This window comes from Lepidochelys kempii, chromosome 20, assembly GCF_965140285.1.
Source record: "Lepidochelys kempii isolate rLepKem1 chromosome 20, rLepKem1.hap1, whole genome shotgun sequence".
NCBI classification, from domain to species: domain Eukaryota; kingdom Metazoa; phylum Chordata; order Testudines; family Cheloniidae; genus Lepidochelys; species Lepidochelys kempii.
The window spans coordinates 3726315-3744442 of record NC_136399.1 but is presented as its reverse complement, the minus strand read 5'-3'; the positions used below and the strand labels follow the sequence as shown (position 1 = coordinate 3744442).

Here is an 18128-nt window from a genome sequence, read left to right as displayed (position 1 = left end):
AACGCAGCCCTGGGCTCCCCTCCACCCCCCCCAACTCTGCTGGGGCCCCTCACTCCCGACCCGCAGCCCCCTGCCTGCCCAGCCCTGGGCTCCCCCCACCCAGCTCTGCCCCTACTGCCAGAGGAGTGATGTGCAGACGCCCCCTTGTGGTCCCCAACTGAACGTGCACCGGGCGGAGGGCCGAGTGTGTTTGGATCAGCACCGTCCGTCTGCCCTGGTGCTGGGGCTGGGCCAATGGGAACCTGGAGGGGGCAGTGGTGCAAACACGCGCGCGTGCACACACACGGACGCACGCACACGCTCCTGTGAGCCCCGGCGCGTGAGGGCCCAATCCTGCCCCCCGAGGTGACACCACGGAGGCCACCTGGGAGCAGCCCGAAGCTGGGGGAGGCCCCCTGGTCCAACCTCCCTCCCTGCCCACAGGCGTCGGGGGCAGGCTGCCGTCGGGAGCGGCGGGCAGGGGGCTGCTGTCTCGCCCCCACAGCCCCCTGGAATCAGGAGGGGGCAAAGGCAGCCTGGAGGCTTCCCCTCTCCCCAGGCCCTTCCCCTCCACCCCCAGGCAGCAGCGGGGTCCTTGAGCCTGTGAGGAGGGGGGCAGAGCCCAGCCTCCCTCCCCCCTGGAGCCCCCCCCCCGATGAGACTGCGGCGCGGCTGGGACGAGTCAGCCGCTCGGCACCGGAGCCCAGCACCCCGACCGGGCCAGGCGTTGGCTGCACTAACCCCGGTTCCTGCCTTTGGTCCCCCCACTTGCCCCTTTGCTCCCAGCCTTGCCCCTCTCCAGGTAGCCTGGCTCTGAGCCCGGGCTCCTAGCCCTGGCCACTGACCCCTGCTCCCGGGTGGCTGCCCACGGGACCCTGAGCGCTGAGGCAGGCCCAGGTGAGCCTAGATCAGCCCGGGCGGGGATGCCCAGCCTCCCCCCGGGGCCCGTTCCAGAGCTTCAGCCACTCGGAGGCCAGCAGCTTTTGCCGTTGTTCTTGTCCTGCCACCGGTGGCCAGGGAGAACAATCGATCACCAGCCCCTTTGTCACAGCCTGTAGCGGACCGAGGACACACCGGCACGGCGCCTCCCGCTGGTCGTCTTGGGAATTCGCTCTTCAGCCTCAGAGCGCCCCCTGCTGGCCGGTGTCTCATCTGCCTCAGGCCCCCCGAGGTCCCTCCCGGACCCCGGTGCCCTTTACCTCCGGGTTCTGCCCCAGGAGTACCCCCGCTCTCTGGGTCCCCCCTCCCAGGGGAACTCCCTCCCCCTATGCCCACCTTGCCTCAGGGTACTGCCAGTCGTCATCTAGCCCCCGCTCACTGGGGCAGTCTGCAGTGTAATGGCCACTCGTCACAGGCAAGGGGGTCGGACCAGCGGCCTCTGCCTATCCCCAGTCTGCCCCTCTGCAGCCCCAGGGCCTCCAGCTCCCCCACCCCTCCTGCCCTTCCCCAGCCCTGCGCTGCTCCAGGTACCCTGCGCTCCCAGGCAGCCAGGTGCCTCCCACCTCTGTCTCCTGGCCCCCAGCCCTCTTATCAGGGCCAGCTGGGCCCTGACTGAGCCGGCCACACCTGTGGCCAGCTACTCCCTCAGCTGCTCTCTCGGCTTTTCCTACCGCAGCCCTCTCCAGGGCTGCTTTAAACCCTGCCTCGGGAGTGGGGCAGCCGCCCCACTACACAGCCCCTGTTCTCCAGCCCCCCTCCAGCTTCTCTTCTCAGGACTAAGCCTGCCTCGGGGTTTAACCTTCCCGCACGGCTCCGGGATCGTCTTCGTCGCTCTCCTCTGGACTCTCTCTAATTTATCCACCTCTCTCGTCACGTGCGGGCCCAGAACCGGACCCAGACTCCAGCCGAGGCCTCCCCAGGGCCGAGTCGAGCAGGATAGTTACCCCCCGGGTCTGACGCACGACGCTCCCATCCACACACCCTGGGATGACACCAGCCTTTTTCGCAACCGCTGCGCACGGCTGACTTCGCACGGCTGACTCGGGTTCGATTTGTGAGCCGCTCTGCCCCCCGACTCCTTCGCAGCAGTGCGACCCCCTCGCCAGATAGTCCCCCGTGTGGAGCTGGGCGCTTGGTTTTTCCTTCCCGAGGGTCGCACTTTGCACTTGGCTTTATTGCATTTCCTCTTGTTGATGGCAGCCCAGGTCTCCAATTCGTCCAGCCCATTGTGACTCCTAACCCTGGCCTCCCCAGCGCTTCCAACCCCTCCCTGTGTGGGGGCCTCTGCACATTGTATATGCGCCCTGCCCACCTCATTATCCAAGTCATTGATAAAATATTGACTAGTACCAGACCCAGGGTGGACCCCCAGTCAATACACCCTCCCTGCTTGACTAGTACCAGACCTGGGGCTGACCCCTAGAATCATAGACTATCAGGACTGGAAGGGCCCTCAGGAGGTCATCTAGTCCAACCCCCTGCTCAAAGCAGGACCAATCCCCAATTTTTGCCCCAGATCCCTAAATGGCCCCCTCAAGGATTGAACTCACAAGGATTGAGCAGGCCAATGCTCAAATCACTGAGCTATCCCTCTCCCACGAATACACCCTCCCTGACCTGGGGCTGACCCCAGTCAATACACTCTCCCTGCTTGACTAGTGTGACGAAGTGGGCCTGTTCTTAATGTTTCCTCCGAATATTGTGGGGGTGCCTCAGTTTCCCCTATGCAGTTCTTAAGTATCTAGGGGGTGGGGTAAGGGGGTATGATCATTGCAGAGCCCTAGAGGGCCGGTGTGTGCAGGACTCTGGACACAGAGAATGGCCGACACCCTGTTTCCTGGCAACTGATGGCCTGGGCCCTTCCCCCCTGCGAGGTGAGAGCTAAAGGGTTGGAGAACAAAGGAATCAGGTGACCACCTGGCCCGGGAAAGGAACAAAGCCCAGAGGAGGAGGGGCTGGAGAGAGTGTCAGTTTGGGGCTGGCTGGGACATGGAGTGAAGTGCAGACGTGGTTGTCTGGCTCACGGCCCCCCAAAATGGACCCAGCTGAGGGGTCCCGTTCTCTGCACCTGCAAGCTCTGTGTTAGACCATGTTCCTGTCGTCTAATAAACCTTCTGTTTTACTGGCTGGCTGAGAGTCACGTCTGACTGCGAAGTTGGGGTGCAGGACCCTCTGGCTTCCCCAGGAGCCCTGCCTGAGCGGACTCGCTGGGGGGAAGCGCACGGAGGGGCAGAGGATGCTGAATGCTCCGAGGTCAGACCCAGGAAGGTGGAGCCGGGTGAGCTATGTGTCCTGAAGACAGGCTGCTCACAGAAAGGCGACTACCCCAGAGTCCTGACTGGCTTCATGGGGAGCAGTTCCAGAGCATCGCCCGGGGACTCCGTGACAACTAGTACCAGACCTGGGGCTGACCCCCGCTGGACCCTGGTCAATACACCCTCCCAGTTTGATAGCGAACTTGTCTGGATGGTCTTTCAGCCAGTATGCATCCACCTGAGAGTAACTTCATCTAGCCCACATCTCCCTAGTCTGCTTGTGCACCTGTCATGTGGGACTGTGTCAGAAACCTCCCCAAAATCGAGCTGTCTCATGTCTGTAGCTTCCCCCATCCATGAGGCCAGGAGGGAAGTGAGGTTGGTTTGGCAACTCCTTACAACCTGTTATCTCTGGATGCCCGCGAACTGCTTGTTATAATGGCTCCTGGTATCTTTCCAGGTGTCCAAGTTAGGCTGCTGGTCTGTAATTCCTCCGGTCCTCCACTCACCCCCTCGCGCCTCCGTGCCTCAGTTTCCCCTCCCAGCCCTTGTGAGCTCTTGGGGGCGGGGCCTGTCTCTCACTCTGAGTCTGTGGGGCAGCAGGGCTGGGCTAGGACTAATCCTCTCGAAATGCTGCCCCCCAGCTCTCGCCCCTTCCACCTGCAGCTCCACGTACACCTGAGATGCAGGAACGAAGGTCCCAGCCGCTGGAAAAGGAGCAGGGTGGGTGGGAGACCTGAGCTAAGGAAGCCCAGCTGGCCCTGGTGCTCTTCCTGGCCAGGGTAGCCCAAGTCCGAGAGCCCCTGGGTGCACGGGGGCTCCCGGCTGAGGGTGTCTCCCTGCCCCAGCAGGGTCGGGCCCTGGTCTGGTACTAGTCAATATTCTCTCAATGACTTGGCTCATTGATGAAATATCGGCTCCAGCTGGGGAGGTTCTGTGCCGGGCCAGGGCTCAGCCTCTTAGCCTGGTTTGGCTCCGGCGTGACCCTGGCCAAGCTGCCGGGCCGCGCCTGCCCCAGAACGGCTCCCGCAACCCCTTCCCCTGGCACAGACCCCAACCCCGGCTCCATGCCGCCGTCTCCACAGCGCGGCACGGGCTGGGCCCGCGAGACCCCCAGAACCGGTCCCGCCATGGGGCGTCTCCTGCAGGAGCCTCTGCGGGTGAAGCGCGAACCGGCCAGACGGCAGGAAGGACAGAGACACAGACGGACACCCAGTGCCCCCCCCCCTCCCCCAGCCTCCTGCTCCTTCTCCCCCAGCGGGGAAGCTCCCCCCGCCCCTGCTAGCGGCCCCTCCCCCCCAGCTCACGCTGTCTCTTTAAGAAAGTGAAAGCGGCTCAGACAGGGTGGGTGAGGAAGTGGATTAAAGTCTCAGGGGCAGCCCCCCTCCCTGCCCACACACAGCACCAGGCTGGGGGTGGGTTAGTGTGTCAGCATGTTGCTGAGTCACTGTGTCACACACTCACACACGCGGGGGGGGGGCACCCTCCAGGCCTGTGCCACTAATCACCAGGGGCACCAGCAGAGCTGGGGGGGGGGAGCCCAGGGCTGGGGGCTGGCAGGGGGCTGTGGGTCGGGAGGGAGGGGCACCGGCAGAGCTGGGTGGGGGGAGCCCCGGGCTGGGCTGGCAGGGGCTGCGGGTCGGGAGTGAGGGGCACCGGCAGAGCTGGGGGGGGCGGGGGGGAGCCCAGGGCTGGGCTGGCAGGGGCTGTGGGTCGGGAGTGCGGGGCACCGGCAGAGCTGGGTGGGGGGAGCCCCGGGCTGGGCTAGCAGGGGCTGTGGGTCGGGAGCGTGGGGCACCGGGGGGCACCTGGGATAACACTCTGGGGCAGCCTGGCCTTTCCCAGTGGGGAGGGCTGGGGGGAGGGGTGGCTGCATCCCCAGCTGATCCCCGCGTGTTCAGGCCGCCCGGAGCTGATGAAAGTCGCCCTTTGCCCGCGGTGCCGGGCGCGGGGCCAAGAGAGCGGCCAGGGCTTGGCCCCAGATAACGCGGCCCTGAGCCAGCGCTTACACCAGAGCCGGGGGGGGGTGTCTGACGCTACGCAGCTCCCCCGAACCCCAGCCCCCAACCCACAGCTCCCCCGAACCCCAGCCCCCAACCCCCAGTAACCCCAATGCGCAGCTCCCCCAACCCCCGACCCCCCTGAGCCCCAGCTCCCCCGACCCCCAGCAACCCCCAGCGCCCAGCTCCCCCAACTCCCAACCCCTGCCCCCCAACCTCCAGCAACCCCCAGCGCCCAGCTCCCCGACCCCAGCTCCCCCAATGCCCAGCTCCCCCGACCCCCAGCTCCCGACCCCCAGCCCCCAGCAACCCCCAATGCACAGCTCCCCCAACTCCCAACAACCCCCAATGCCCAGCTCTCCTGACCCCCAAATCCCCAGTGATCCCCAATGCACAGCTCCCCCAACTCCCAACAACCCCCAATGCCCAGCAACCCTGACCCCCAACCCCGAACAACCCCCCAAGCCCAGCTCCCTCGACCCTCATCTCCCAACGACCCCCAACGCCCAGCTGCCCCAACCCCCAACCCCCAGTGACCCCCAATGCCCCTGACCCCCAACGATCAGCGACTTCCTTCCCCCGCCAGCCATGGAAAGACGAGCTCAATCCCCTGGGCTGGTCCTGGTTTTGGCCTCCCCGCTGGGGCTGGCGGCGTGGGTCCAGACGGGGGCCAGTGTCTGGGGGACTTGCTGGGATACAGGGACCTGCCCTGGACGCCGGGCTGAGGCCTGACAAACTCGTTCTGTGCACAGGCTGCCGAGCAACCTCCAGCTGGGAGCAACTCAGTGCTGCCCCCTGGGGGCGGGGGCTGGGACCCAGCGCACACAAGTCCTGCTTTACCCCCCAGGACCGGCCCAGGGACATCCCAGCTTCTCATTCCCACCTGCCCCCACCCGGGGTAGCGTTACCCCCGGCAAAGGCCCTGCTCTCCCCTCAGCCGCAGGGCGCCCTGCTGCAGATCTGGGGGGCTGCTAAACACAGGGTGGGCCGCTTGAGTCACTGGGAATCTGCTCTGGAGTAGCCCTGAACCCCTCACCTCAGGCCGCCTGTGTGGTGCTTAAAGCCCTTGGGCCAAGATGACTAGACTGGACCATCGCTATGGGCTGCAGGTCAGGAGTGAGGGGCACCGGCAAAGCTATGCGGGGAACCCCAGGGCTGGGCTAGCAGGGGGCTGTGGCTCAGGACTGAGGGGCACTGGCTGGGCTGTACCATCAGCCTGTCTCATCCCGGTGTCTCTGATCCGCAGAGAATTTCAGGACACACACGCTGTGTTTTCACCCGTTTATTGGAGATGTCGCTCGAAATAATAAAATAAAATAAAATAAAATATATTTTTTTTTTACATTAGTGCGAAAAGAAAATACAAAAAGGCAAACTCGGCGCCAGGCTTCTTGGCAGGGCGGGGTGGGGAGTCAGGGGGCGGGTTCCCCCTCCCCGGCCACCCCGTGCCCTGCTCCGACCGTGGCACCTCCCCGAGGTGCCCTACAGTAAACACTCCCCCAATGCATTGACCGTGTCCGTCCCACGGCGTGAAACATGAAAAATACCACGAGCGAATCTGCACCCGAGCGGGTCCCAGCTCCGTCAGCAGGGCTGGTGCCCGGTGCCCAGTGCCCGGTGCCGGAGAAGAACTGGCTGGACCCCAGCCAGGAGAGCAGAGACCTGCTCAGCGGTTGGCCGCGGCCCCCCAGAAAGGGGTGAAAGGACCAGAGACCATTTTCCACGGGAAACTTCTGGGGGATGAGAAACTGGGGCTTTCAAAGCCCTGACAGTTCCTAGGGGGCCGTTCCCAGCTGTGCCCAGCTTGTCTGGCCTCCTCCTGCAGGGGGGTCTTGCCACCCCCTAGACGGTGGAGCACGGGCGGCTTGGGTAGGAAACCAACCCGGCTTGATTGGGCCGGGTTTGGAAGATCCACCGTGGCCCTTGGGAAGCACCCGAGGAAAATGTTGGAAAAAGGAAAATCTCAACACTGGACATTTCGGGCCCGAAGGTTTCCTTTTCTCGGCTGGAAATCGCTGGTTTTCTGCCCAATCCCCCTAAAATCAAAACATCCTCGGTGAGACGAACCCACCCGCTTTGTCTGGCAAAATTTTCCACCCAGCTCTGGAAATACCCGACTGGGGCGGCCGAGCTGTGTGCCGTGGGGCGTTGGCCCCCAGCTGGCCCGGAGACCTTTCCTCCAGTTGGCACCTGGCCCAGTTTCCTCCTTGCACACTTGTACTTGAAATGTGTGTGCGCAGGGGGGGCGGGAGGGTGTAGCCAGCTGCCTGCTCCCCCTCCCCCCCCGACACACACACACCAAGAGATGTTTCACGTTAACCACTCCCAGCCTCCTCCTGGGTCCCGGGAGTGAGAGTCCAGAACAATCCCGGACCTGGCATCTCCCGAACGGCGCCCTAGGGCATTGGGACAGTGCCATGGCGGGCACGCGACAGAGAAGACTCCATCTGTCTGCGCCAACCCCGCTGAACAGCACCGGGAGATTCCCCACAACGCCCCCGCCCCCCACCTCTCCGGGGGCGGCTGGGCCCCCCCCCCGTCCAGGCCCCCCATGCTGTCCCCTAGCTGCAGCCGCAGGCCTCGACGATCATGTCCGGGATGTCGGTCTTGAGGATGTTGCTGTTGCGGTCGAAGTAGAGGATGGAGAGGGGCCGGCGGTGCGTGGGCACACAGCAGGACTGCCCGCCCGGCTGGAGGTTGTGGGCCCGGATCAGGTTGAGCACGGCCGTGTGGGAGGAGGAGGCCATGCCCGGGCTGCTGGCCACGTGGGTCGGGCACTGGCCCATGCAGTAGTTGATCTGGTAGCCCTCTGGCTTGATGATCCAGTCGTTCCACCCGATGTCCCGGAAGTCCACGTAATAGTCCTTGCGGCAACATAGGTCGGAGGTCTGGTCGCAGCGAAGGCTGCGTTTGGCCACCTGCTGCCCTGGCTTCCGCACTGTGGCCTTGGCCACCAGGAAGGGCTGGTGGGAGCTGCCGGCGTCGCTCCCGGCCGTGGCATTGGCCTGGCACCCGCGGCACTCCAGCTCGAGCCTCAGTGTCTTCTCCTGCCCCCGGAAGAAGGCCTGGAGCGCGGGCAGGAGGGCGACAGTGTGCCAGCCGCCGGCCCGGGCCTCCAGCTGCCTCTCGCTCAGCAGCACCCCGGCCTGGGAGACCCGCAGCGTGACCGGGGACAGCCCGCTCCGGGGGGTCCGGACGTAAAGCCACAGTTGGGCCTGCAGGATGTGGACATCCCGGCCCATGCCCTGGCTGAACTGGAAATGCAGCCCCATGCTGGAGGGAGAGGAGAACTCTGTGGGGAGAGAGGGGCTGTGAGAACGGGGGGCGGTGCCAGGCGGGGAACGCCCGTCTTCGCAGCTGGCACCAGCCTCCCTGCTCCCTGGCTCACTGCCCCCCCAGGGGCTCCAGCCTCGGGCCCCTGCCCAGCCAAGTCCTCCGAGATCCAGGGCGGCTTTGCCCCCACCCAAGACAGGGCACCCCTGGGAGGCCCATCCACGGGGTGGGGCCCTGTCTCTGACCCGCTGCCCCCACCAAGCTCTGGCATGTCCCTTCCCTGGAGGTGGAGTCCTAGCACCCCGCACAGGAGAACCCTGGCAGCAAGGAGCCAAGGATGCCCTCACCCCCTCACCGCCCACCAGCTCAGCTCCGGGGCCAAAAGCCAATGGGCTGGGGGCCCCAGGACGGGAGACAGTGCTGGGGACCTCCCGTGTGGGGATGGGCAGCAGTGGCCCACAGGGGGACGGGTTTGCAGATGACTCCAGCCACCTATACATGGGGCTGGGGGAGGGGGGCTGATACCCTGGGAAATAGATTCCAGTGGGGGGCTGTTTGTCCCCCAGCCATCCCCAGAGGCCCCCTCCCCTGCGTGTCAGGAGCGGTGGGATGCCGGCAGTTCTGCCAGTGCCGGGGTGGGGGCAGAGCCCAGATCTCTCCCTTACTCCCCCAGCTGCCAGCCTGGTGCTGCTGGGCCCTTGGCATGGCCATGATGTACCCTGGTCCAGAGACCTCCCTCCCTCAGAGATCCACAGACCATCCCAGCTGGGAAACCAGCAGGAATCACACTCTTGGGGAGCCAGTTCCACCACGGGGGAAAGTGACTCACCGAAGAGCTGAGCTTAGAACCCAGGAGTCCCGGCTCCCAGCCCTGCCCCCCGCCCTTTAACCACTAGACCCCACTCCCCTCCCCTGGCTGGGACAGAACCCAGGATTTCTGACGCCCAGCCTTGCTCTTAACCCACTAGACCCCGTTCCACTCTAAGAACAGGGGACAGAACCCAGGAGTCCTGGCGCCCAGCCACCCCCTCAACCACTAGACCCCGTTCCCCTCCCATAGCTGGGAATAGAACCCAGGAGTCCTGGCTCCCAGCCTCCCCTGCTCTAACCGCTACACCCTACTTCCCTCCCAGAACTGGGGATAGAACCCAGGAGTCCTGACGCTCAGCCTTGCACTTAACCCACTAGACCTCATTCCCTTCCAAAAACTGAGGACAGAACCCAGGAGTCCTGGCTCCCAGCCGCCCCCCGACTATAACCACTCGACCCCACTCCCCTCCCAGAGGTGGGGGCAGAACCCAGGAGTGATCCTGTGGCACTATCCAGCCCTTGGGAAGGGCTCGGTAATTCTGTGGGGTCCTCATAGCTGGGGAAGGGGTGGCTCTGCGCCCCCCCCGCTCTCTGTCCTGAGAGCAGCCTGGGCCTCCCCCCAGGCCCTCTTCCTCCCCACTCACCCCCCTTCTCTGCTCTCCGGACCCCAGGTTTTCCCACCTGCAATCGGCGAAGTTCCCTTTGGTGGGGCCGAGCCGCTGGCTCTGTCCCGCTCCCCGTCGCAGCCTGTTCCCGGCTGACCCCCCAGCCCTGTCCCTGCCCCCCTGCCAGCCTCGGGTCCCCGTCTGCGGCACCCACCTGTCTTGGCAAAACTGATGATCTCGTAGCCCAGCTCGTTGGCCTCGGGGCTGTCCCAGGGGGCGAAGGGCCCCGGCTGCCTGTCCCGCTGGGCTTGGCCCACATGCAGACGCCGCAGGGCGTTGGTGACGGCCAGGCGGGGCACCGGCTGGGTGACATTGGGCCTCTCCATCAGGTGCAGCTTCTCCAGGACCTGCCGCTTGGCCAGCTCGAGCAGGAAGCGCCTCTCCGTGCCTGGCTCCAGGGTGGGCATCCTGCACGCCGGGCACCCCGGCTTCCCTCCTCCCTGGACCGAGGATCCCCACAGCAGGGCCAGGGCAGCCAGGGCTAGCCAACCCCCTGGGGGCTGCCCGCTCCTCTCCAGGCACGTGCCGGAGCCAGGAGCCATCTAGAGCTGAGTGGGGCAGGGGGGTAGGGACGGTGCCAGGCTCTCAGGATCTGTCTCCGAGCTCTGCCCGGCCAGCCTGCCTCCTGCCGTCACGCCCGGGCTGCCCCGCGTCTGCCTGCCATGCGAGGAGCCGCTCGCCACGGCCACTGCCCGGGTGCCAGGGGCGGAGACGGGTGCTGCTCACCCGAGGGAGCCTGACTCAGGGCTCGGCTTGAGGTGTTGACTGTCCAGGCTCCAGGCACCTGTCAGTCATGGGGGCAGGCCCTGCCCTCCTGCCTGCTGCGATTGGCCGGCACCTGGGGCCCCGGGGGCGGGTGCTGCCGGGGCCGGGGGGGGGGGGGGGATTGGGGGGTGCTGCCTCCCCCGGCCAGGAACAGGTGCTGAGGGCTCCCGGGAAGGGGCATGATGCAAGAAGGGAGAGGGTTGCGCTGCCCAGGAAGTCGGGAGGTGCTGGGGGGCACACAGCAGGAACCCTCCCCCACGATGCCCCTTGGTGTTTCCTCCGGGGGCCGGGGGCATTGCCCGGTGCCAGCTGGGGCCGCCCTTCTTTGCGCAGCATGCCCAGGCACCGCGGGGGCAGAGGGAACAGGGGGAGGGGGCACCGGGGTTAACGTTCCTTTGCCAGCCTTCTCCCTTCTCCGCCTGCCTCCTGCGGCCTGGGGGGGCCAGCAGTGGCCACTGCTCACTAGCCAGCCCCCACCCCTCCATCCACGGGCCCCCCGCCACAGTTGACGAAGTGGGGGGCAGAGGAGGGAGCAGGGCGAGGGAGCTGGGGCTCAGGCCCTGCCCACCCCCACGGCAGGATTGCCTCCCTCCTGAATGCGAGCACCCTTATCACCAAAGGGCTATCAGTCCCAGATAAGCGGCCCCATTAGCGGTAAGGTTCCCTCTTGGATGCTGGCACCGGGGCCTGACACCAGGAGCCCTGGGCTGTTCTCAGCAGCCAAGGCCACCTGCAGCCACGGCCACTGGCCCTGCTGTGAGGATCCTGCCATGTGGCCTTTGCTTGGTCCTGACACCATGGAGAGCTGGGGGGCAGCTGTCCGGCGTGGGGGGCAGCCGGGCCAGGATGCTGCCAGTGCATGAAAGCTGCAGGGAATGACTGCACCAGCCGGGGCCAGGCCGCTGACTCTCGCTCAGCCCCGCCGCGCCTGGCCGAGGGGGAGCGAGTCCTGGCCCAGCCCGGCTCAGCGCGGGCCCGGCTGGGGTTTGGAGTCCATTTCTGCTCCCCAAGGCGGGCTGCTCAGCCTGGGAAGTAGCAGGTACAGTACCCCGTTCCTGCCGGGGTGCTGCAGAGCGTGATCACGTCCTTCGCCACTTGGTGCCAATTGGGGGGGGTATCCCAAGTGCCAGGAGCCTGGGGGAGGAGGGGCAGGCAGCGCAGTGTCTGGAGGGGAGCTCCCCTGGCCCGGGAGAGCCTGGCACACTGACCCGGACTGGGACGCGCTGGCATCCAAAGTCTCGGAAACTGAGCTCTGGGGGCCGAGGGTAAACACGGCCGGTTCACCAGGCCGTCTGGGAAAAAGCCCCCAGGAGGCATGATGCAACCGCGGGGCCGGGGCCAAAGTCTGTGGCACTCCCAGAATAACCCAGGAATGTCAACAGCGAGGCAGGAGCCCTGGCATGGTGCTGTCGCCGGGGCCTGCGAGCTGCACTTGGCACCGGGCTGCTGGTGCTGCCCGGCTCCTGCGGGGACGGGGTGTCTCGTAACTGGTGCCACACACACGGATGCACGCCCGCCCCGGTGCACACAGGGGGACGCACAGAGTTGGTGCTGTGGGGGGCTCCAGCCACCAGGAAAACGCCATTTGCACGCGTGCGCTGTCCCAGTGCGAGGGGGCGACTCCCAGGGGCAGCAAAGACCCCCAAGCTGGGACAATCACGGCCTCCTGCACGAGGCGGGAGCGAGGTGGTATCGGGGGGGCAGTGAGCAGCGGGCTGGGCAGGGCGCTGCCAGGCTGTCATTAAGCTCAGCCAGTGCTAACGAGCTACCGATGGGGGCCAGCCAAAGTGCGGGACCTTGCTCCCGAGGGGGCTGGGTCTGAAGCCTGGGTTGGCACCCAAGCAGGCATGTGGGGAAACCTGCCTTGGCACAGAGCGCGGTAGGGGATGGATGGGCGCGGTGCCGGGCTGTGAATTGGCAGGCCGGGCGGGGCGCCATAGGCTGCAGCTGGCTCTGGGCTCTCCCCAGGCACAGTCTGAGGAAGGAGGAAGTGGGAGTTTCTTGGTGAGCTCCGAGGCCAGGCCCGGAGCCCGGCAGCCAGCAGCCCGGGGACCCGGCAGGTGGCAGCAGTTACAGGCTGACCCGGGAGAGTTTCGCACCCTCTGTGCACCAGAGCTGGGGGCTGCGGGAAATCTCACGACACCCGCCCCGCAGGGTGCCCCCTGCAGCCTTCCCCCCCTCACTGCAGGGTGAGAACGGGACTCTGCTGCGGGTGAAAGCTCCCTGCCCTCTCTGATTGGCAAGGCCAGGGCCAGTCTCCCCGTTTCCGCTCCCTGTCTGGCTAATGCCAGGGGGTCCCAGGCTCTAGGCGCTAGCCCCGTCCCATGCCTCGGGACTCCAGCGCCATCAAGCCCTTGGGCTGCCAGTTTGCACCAGGCACACCTCCAGGGGCGCCCCCCCCCGCCCCACAGCCCTGCCTTGCCAAAGGGCCGGGGGGGAATGTAGGGCAAGGGTCGGTACAGTATTTTGAGAGCCGCGGCTCGCGTTGCATAAGGGTTGTTGTTTATTAAACTGTTCCAAGAAAGCAAAGCCTGAAGCCCCGCCTGGCACCACGATGGTCCCCAGCCAGGGGCATGCAGGGCACAGGCCGCCCCTTGTGGCTCCCGGCCCTCGGGACCACGTCCTGCAGGTGCGGGAGGCGGGGAGCTGGCTAAAACACACCACAGCAGCCAGGCCAAGGAGTGAGCGGGGATCCTTTCTGTGCCCCCTGTCACGGGGTCCCCAGGCGATGCTCTGGGACGACTCCCTACGAAGCCAGGCAGGACTCTGGGGAAGTTTCCTCTCTGGGAGCAGCCTGTCTGCAGGACACACAGCTCCCCCGGCTCCACCTTCCTGGGTCTGACCTCGGAGCATTCAGCATCCTCTGCCCCTCCGTGCGCTTCCCCCAGCGAGTCCGCCCAGGTGGGGTCCTGGGGGGGCCAGAGGGTCCTGCCCCCCAACTCCGCAGTCAGACGGGACTCTCAGCCAGCCAGGAAAACAGAAGGTTTATTAGACGACAGGAACATGGTCTAACACAGAGCTTGTAGGTACAGAGAACAGGACCCCTCAGCTGGGTCCATTTTGGGGGACAGTGAGCCAGACAACCACGTCTGCACTTCACTCCTCGTCCCCAGCCAGCCCCAAACTTCCTCTCCCTCCAGCCCCCCTCCTCTGGGCTTTGTCCCTTTCCCGGGCCAGGAGGTCACCGGATTCCTTTGTTCTCCAACCCTTTAGCTCTCACCTTGCAGGGGGGAAGGGCCCAGGCCATCAGTGGCCAGGAAACAGGGTGTCGGCCATTCTCTGCATCCAGACCCCTGCACACACCTGCCCTCTAGGGCTCTGCAATGATCATACACCCTTACCCCACCCCCTAGATACTTAAGAACTGCCTGGGGAAACTGAGACACCCCTACAATATTCAGAGGAAACATTAAGAACGGTCCTGCTTTGTCACATCTCTCCCCCCTTTGAGACTGAACTGAGCAGGGTCACTTTAGCCGGTGACCCGGGGAAGTTCGAAGCCACCAATGTTCCCATGGATGCCCCAGCATCTCTCCCGTTCCTTGGTGGGAGTTACACCAGGCCCTTCTAGTTTTACGCCCTTCCAGTTTCACGCTCTCCCTTAGGTCGGGGGCGGTCGATAGCACTCGCAGGCCGCACGTGGGAAGGTTTATGCGGCCTTTGCCCTTTGGCCACCCCCAAAACCCCAGGGGGTCAAACTAGGATTGGGTCTTCTCCCCAACAAGCTGGCCAAACACAGCCACTTGGATTTCGGACTGTTTAACTTTCTTAACAGCTTTCACTCCCTTGGAGACCTTCTCAAAGCTATCCACACTGGATCCTTCAACAGGAAAGTCAGTGGATCCATTCACAACAGAACATTTCTGGCTGTTAGGAACTGAAACTTTCTTGATTAAATCACTTTCACACCCTTCAGTGGCAGTAAACTACTTGCAAAGACTCCATGAGGATTCCTTTCCCTAGGGCTTTTCTATGCAACAATTCACCCTTCACAGAAATTCTGCTCTTACCCTCTTTACCTAGGGCTTGCTCTAGAGGAACACTTTCCTGAGCAACAACAGACTCTTTCTGGGTCTCCCTTACATCCAGAATCACCTCTGGCCCATCCAGCGGATTCCTACACAATCCCCTTTCAGGCAAACTTACAGACTTCCTAGATAAAAGGTCAGAAGCCTTCTCCTTCCCTTTGCCACACACAAGTTCAGGAATCTTTTCCTTCTTGCTGCAGGTTTCCACACCCTCAGTCGGTAACACAATCAAATCACCTTTCTGCTCTCCTTGTGCCCTGGCTAGGATCTCACCCTGATCAGACAGAATTGTGACACCCTTTCCCAACACCACACTAGCTACGGGCAAAATACAAGCACCAGAATTGTCTGGTCTCTGGGATTTTACATAGACGCTAACTGGATGTGACCTAGTTACAGGGCCATTCTCCTGAGCAGACACAAACTTAGGGCCCTTCCCTTACTGGGCTTTAGTTGAATCCAGAACCAACTCTGAGACAACTGCACGACCCTCATCCATCACAGGCTGAAAGGCTCCTTTAAGAGCCGGACACACTTTCTCCTTTCCCAGACCCACAGCTTGGGATCTCATTCCCCTTGTCCCAGCACACAAGGCTGGTCACAGACAACTGCTTGGAGATCAGGGTAGCTCCCTCCATAGGCAAGTCAATACCCCTGACAGACACAGGCACGTTTCCTTCCCTGTCACACTTCTCCACCCAGCTAACAGGTAAGGTCCAGGGACACTCATCTTCCACCCTCCTAGCCTTCCCACCCTGCTGACTGGACACAGCCATCAGCTCACAAGGCTGCCTAGACTCATCCAAACTTTCCTTACCAAGCACCTTGCCACTCCCCACAGATCCCCTGCCCTGCCTGTGTCTCCCCCCACTCAGCTGGGGTCTCAGCTCCCACTGTGCTCAGTGCTGCCCTTGCTGTCCCAGTGGGGTAGGCAGCGAGCTCCCTGCTTTCCTCACTGCATCAGAGCCAGCGTGAGCCCCCTCTCTGGTATGCAAGGGGGCGGGGAGCATCTCTCTGTCCCACCCAGCCCCAGGGGTCTGCTTGCAGGCAGGCAGGTAGCCTGAACCTAGCAGCTCCTCCCCGCTGCCAACCAGGTCATCTGCATTTTCACTGACCATTTCCCTCTCTGCCGATTGGTTCCCTGGATTCAAATTCAAACCCTTGGCCGTTACAGGAGCAAGGCCTGGATCCTGTCCCAAAGAGACACAGTCACCCCACAACAGGGTCTCAAAGCTGGTATCCTAGAGAACCCCAACGGCCAGCCAGTCCCATCCCTCCTGGGTCTGCACAGGGATCTGGGCCATAGGCAGGGTGAGGGGCTTTCGTCCCTGGGACCCTCACCCAGCTCACACAGCCCCTCAGCATCTGAGGCTGCACCACCCAGGGCCTGACAACAGATCTCTCTGTCCCAGGATCTCGCCACCCCAGGAATGTCTCCCCATTGACCATCCCCTTCCGCTCCCACTGGAGGGCCGAGGGGCCCGACCCCAGGAAACTCCACACAGACATATAGGTTGGGACCAGGAGTGGGAGCCTGTTCACCTCCCCACCCACCTGGCTGACAGAGTCTATGGCCTTGGGACCCAGCAAGGGAGCTAGACACCGGGGCTTTTCCGCAGGGTCCCCTTGGTTCAAATCTCCAGCCTGCTCAAAGGCAGTGAGGTGGCATCCACACCCCCCCCCTCCTCAACCAGGGGCAGCAATTTACTTTCGAGGTTCCCTGCGGAACTGGCCCCCCGGGGTCTATCCCCACTCACCCCTGAGGGGTCCCCTAGGCCTCTCCGCTCCCCCACCGCCAGTTCATGCTGCTGCTGCTTCTGCAGCTTTTTCTCGGGCTCTCGCTGTCTCCCACGGTCCTCTCGCTCTCTCGGACTCAGCTCCAATCCCGTCTGTCTCCGATCCCCCGATGGGGAACCCGATCGTGAAGACCCCCGTCTGGTCGGGGACAGGAGTCTTGGCTACTACTCCAGCTGCTCCCTGATCCTGCTATAGCCCCATTTGGGGTCAGGAATCTGCTTCTTAGAGCGGTCATCCTCCTCCAGCTGCAGGATGAACTGTGCTTTGGTGAACTTTCCAATGCGTAGCCCTCTCTTTCTGCACAGGGTTACAATGTCCTTCTTAAGGAGACGGTGACAGGCCACCACTCCGCTCTTCCCAAGTTGTTGTGGACTCACAGGCCTGTGCGCTCTCAGCTCCCCACGGTTTTCAAGGAGAACCCCTAGTGTGCCAGCCCTTCTCGAGGTCACCACCTCTTTGCCAGGGTCCAGCTGCAGACTCCTCTGCCCCTGGGACCGCTCGCTACAATCCCCAGGGGAACCCTGTTACTGCAAAAGTCCTTCTCTCTCCCAGGGCCAAGCACAGGCTCCTCCGCCCCTGAGACTGCTCCCCGCAGTCCCCACGGGGACCCCATTACTGCACAGTCCTACTTGCCGGTCACACACTCCCAGGGGTTAACCGCCCCCCCGAAAGCGCTCCTCTCTGAGCCTTCAGCACGCCTGGTCCTTGTCAATCCCCCTTCGTTTTACTGCTCCCCAGTCACTTACTGCCGGAAGAGCCATCCGCGGGGTGCAGTACATCCCACCGCTGACACCAGTTGTCATGGAGTCCCTGGGCGATGCTCTGGAACTGCTCCCTACGAAGCCAGGCAGGACTCTGGGGAAGTCTCCTTTCTGTGAGCAGCCTGTCTTCAGGACACAAAGCTCACACAGCTTCCACCTTCCTGGCTCTGACCTCAGAGCATTCAGCATCCTCTGCCCCTGCGTGCGCTTCCCACAGCGAGTCCGCTGAGGCGGGGTCCTATGAAAGCCAGAGGGTCCTGCCCCCCAACTTCGCAGTCAGACGGGACTCTCAGCCAGCCAGTAAACCAGAAGTTTTTTTAGACGACAGGAACATGGTCTAACAGAGCTTGTAGGTGCAGAGAACAGGACCCCTCAGCTGGGTCCATTTTGGGGGGGCAGTGAGCCAGACAACCACGTCTGCCCTTCATTCCTCATCCCCAGCCAGCCCCAAACTGCCTTTCCCTCCAGCCCCCCCCCCCCCCGCCCCGTGCTTTGTTCCTTTCCCGGGCCAGGAGGTCACCGGATTCCTTTGTTCTCCCACCCTTTAGCTCTCACCTTGCAGGGGGAAGGGCCCAGGCCATCAGTGGCCAGGAAATAGGGTGTCGGCCATTCTCTAAAAAAGAAAAGGAGTACTAGGAGCACCTTAGAGACTAACCAATTTATCTGAGCATCAGCTTTCATGAGCTACAGCTCACTTCCAGACCCCTGCACACACCTGCACTCTAGGGCTCTGCAATGATCATACACTCTTATCCCACCCCCTAGATACTTAAGAACTGCCTGGGGAAACCGACAGGTTTCAGAGTAACAGCCGTGTTAGTCTGTATTCGCAAAAAGAAAAGGAGTACTTGTGGCA

The 18128-nt window shown here is 63.5% G+C and overlaps 2 protein-coding genes across 2 annotated transcripts in view; one reads left to right on the top strand and one right to left on the bottom strand.

Moving 5' to 3' along the window:
- The window catches only part of R3HDM2 (R3H domain containing 2), a 218916-nt gene that overhangs the window by 70964 nt on the left and 129824 nt on the right, over positions 1 to 18128 (top strand). The gene's annotated exons all lie outside the window — the stretch shown is intronic.
- Positions 7735 to 10652, bottom strand: LOC140900923 (inhibin beta C chain). Its single transcript, XM_073318925.2, has 2 exons — positions 10076 to 10652; positions 7735 to 8465 (listed from the first exon to the last, which is right to left on the bottom strand). The coding sequence occupies exons 1-2, from the start codon at positions 10461 to 10463 to the stop codon at positions 7735 to 7737; spliced, it is 1119 nt and encodes a 372-aa protein (XP_073175026.2). The 5' UTR covers positions 10464 to 10652.

Bases quoted from the DNA above. Each gene is read 5' to 3' on its own strand.
- LOC140900923 (XM_073318925.2), bottom strand. From the start codon at position 10,463: ATGGCTCCTGGCTCCGGCACGTGCCTGGAGAGGAGCGGGCAGCCCCCA. The intron at 8,466-10,075 runs GTGGGTGCCGCA...CTCTCCCCACAG, and splicing joins CATCAGTTTTGCCAAGACAG to AGTTCTCCTCTCCCTCCAGC.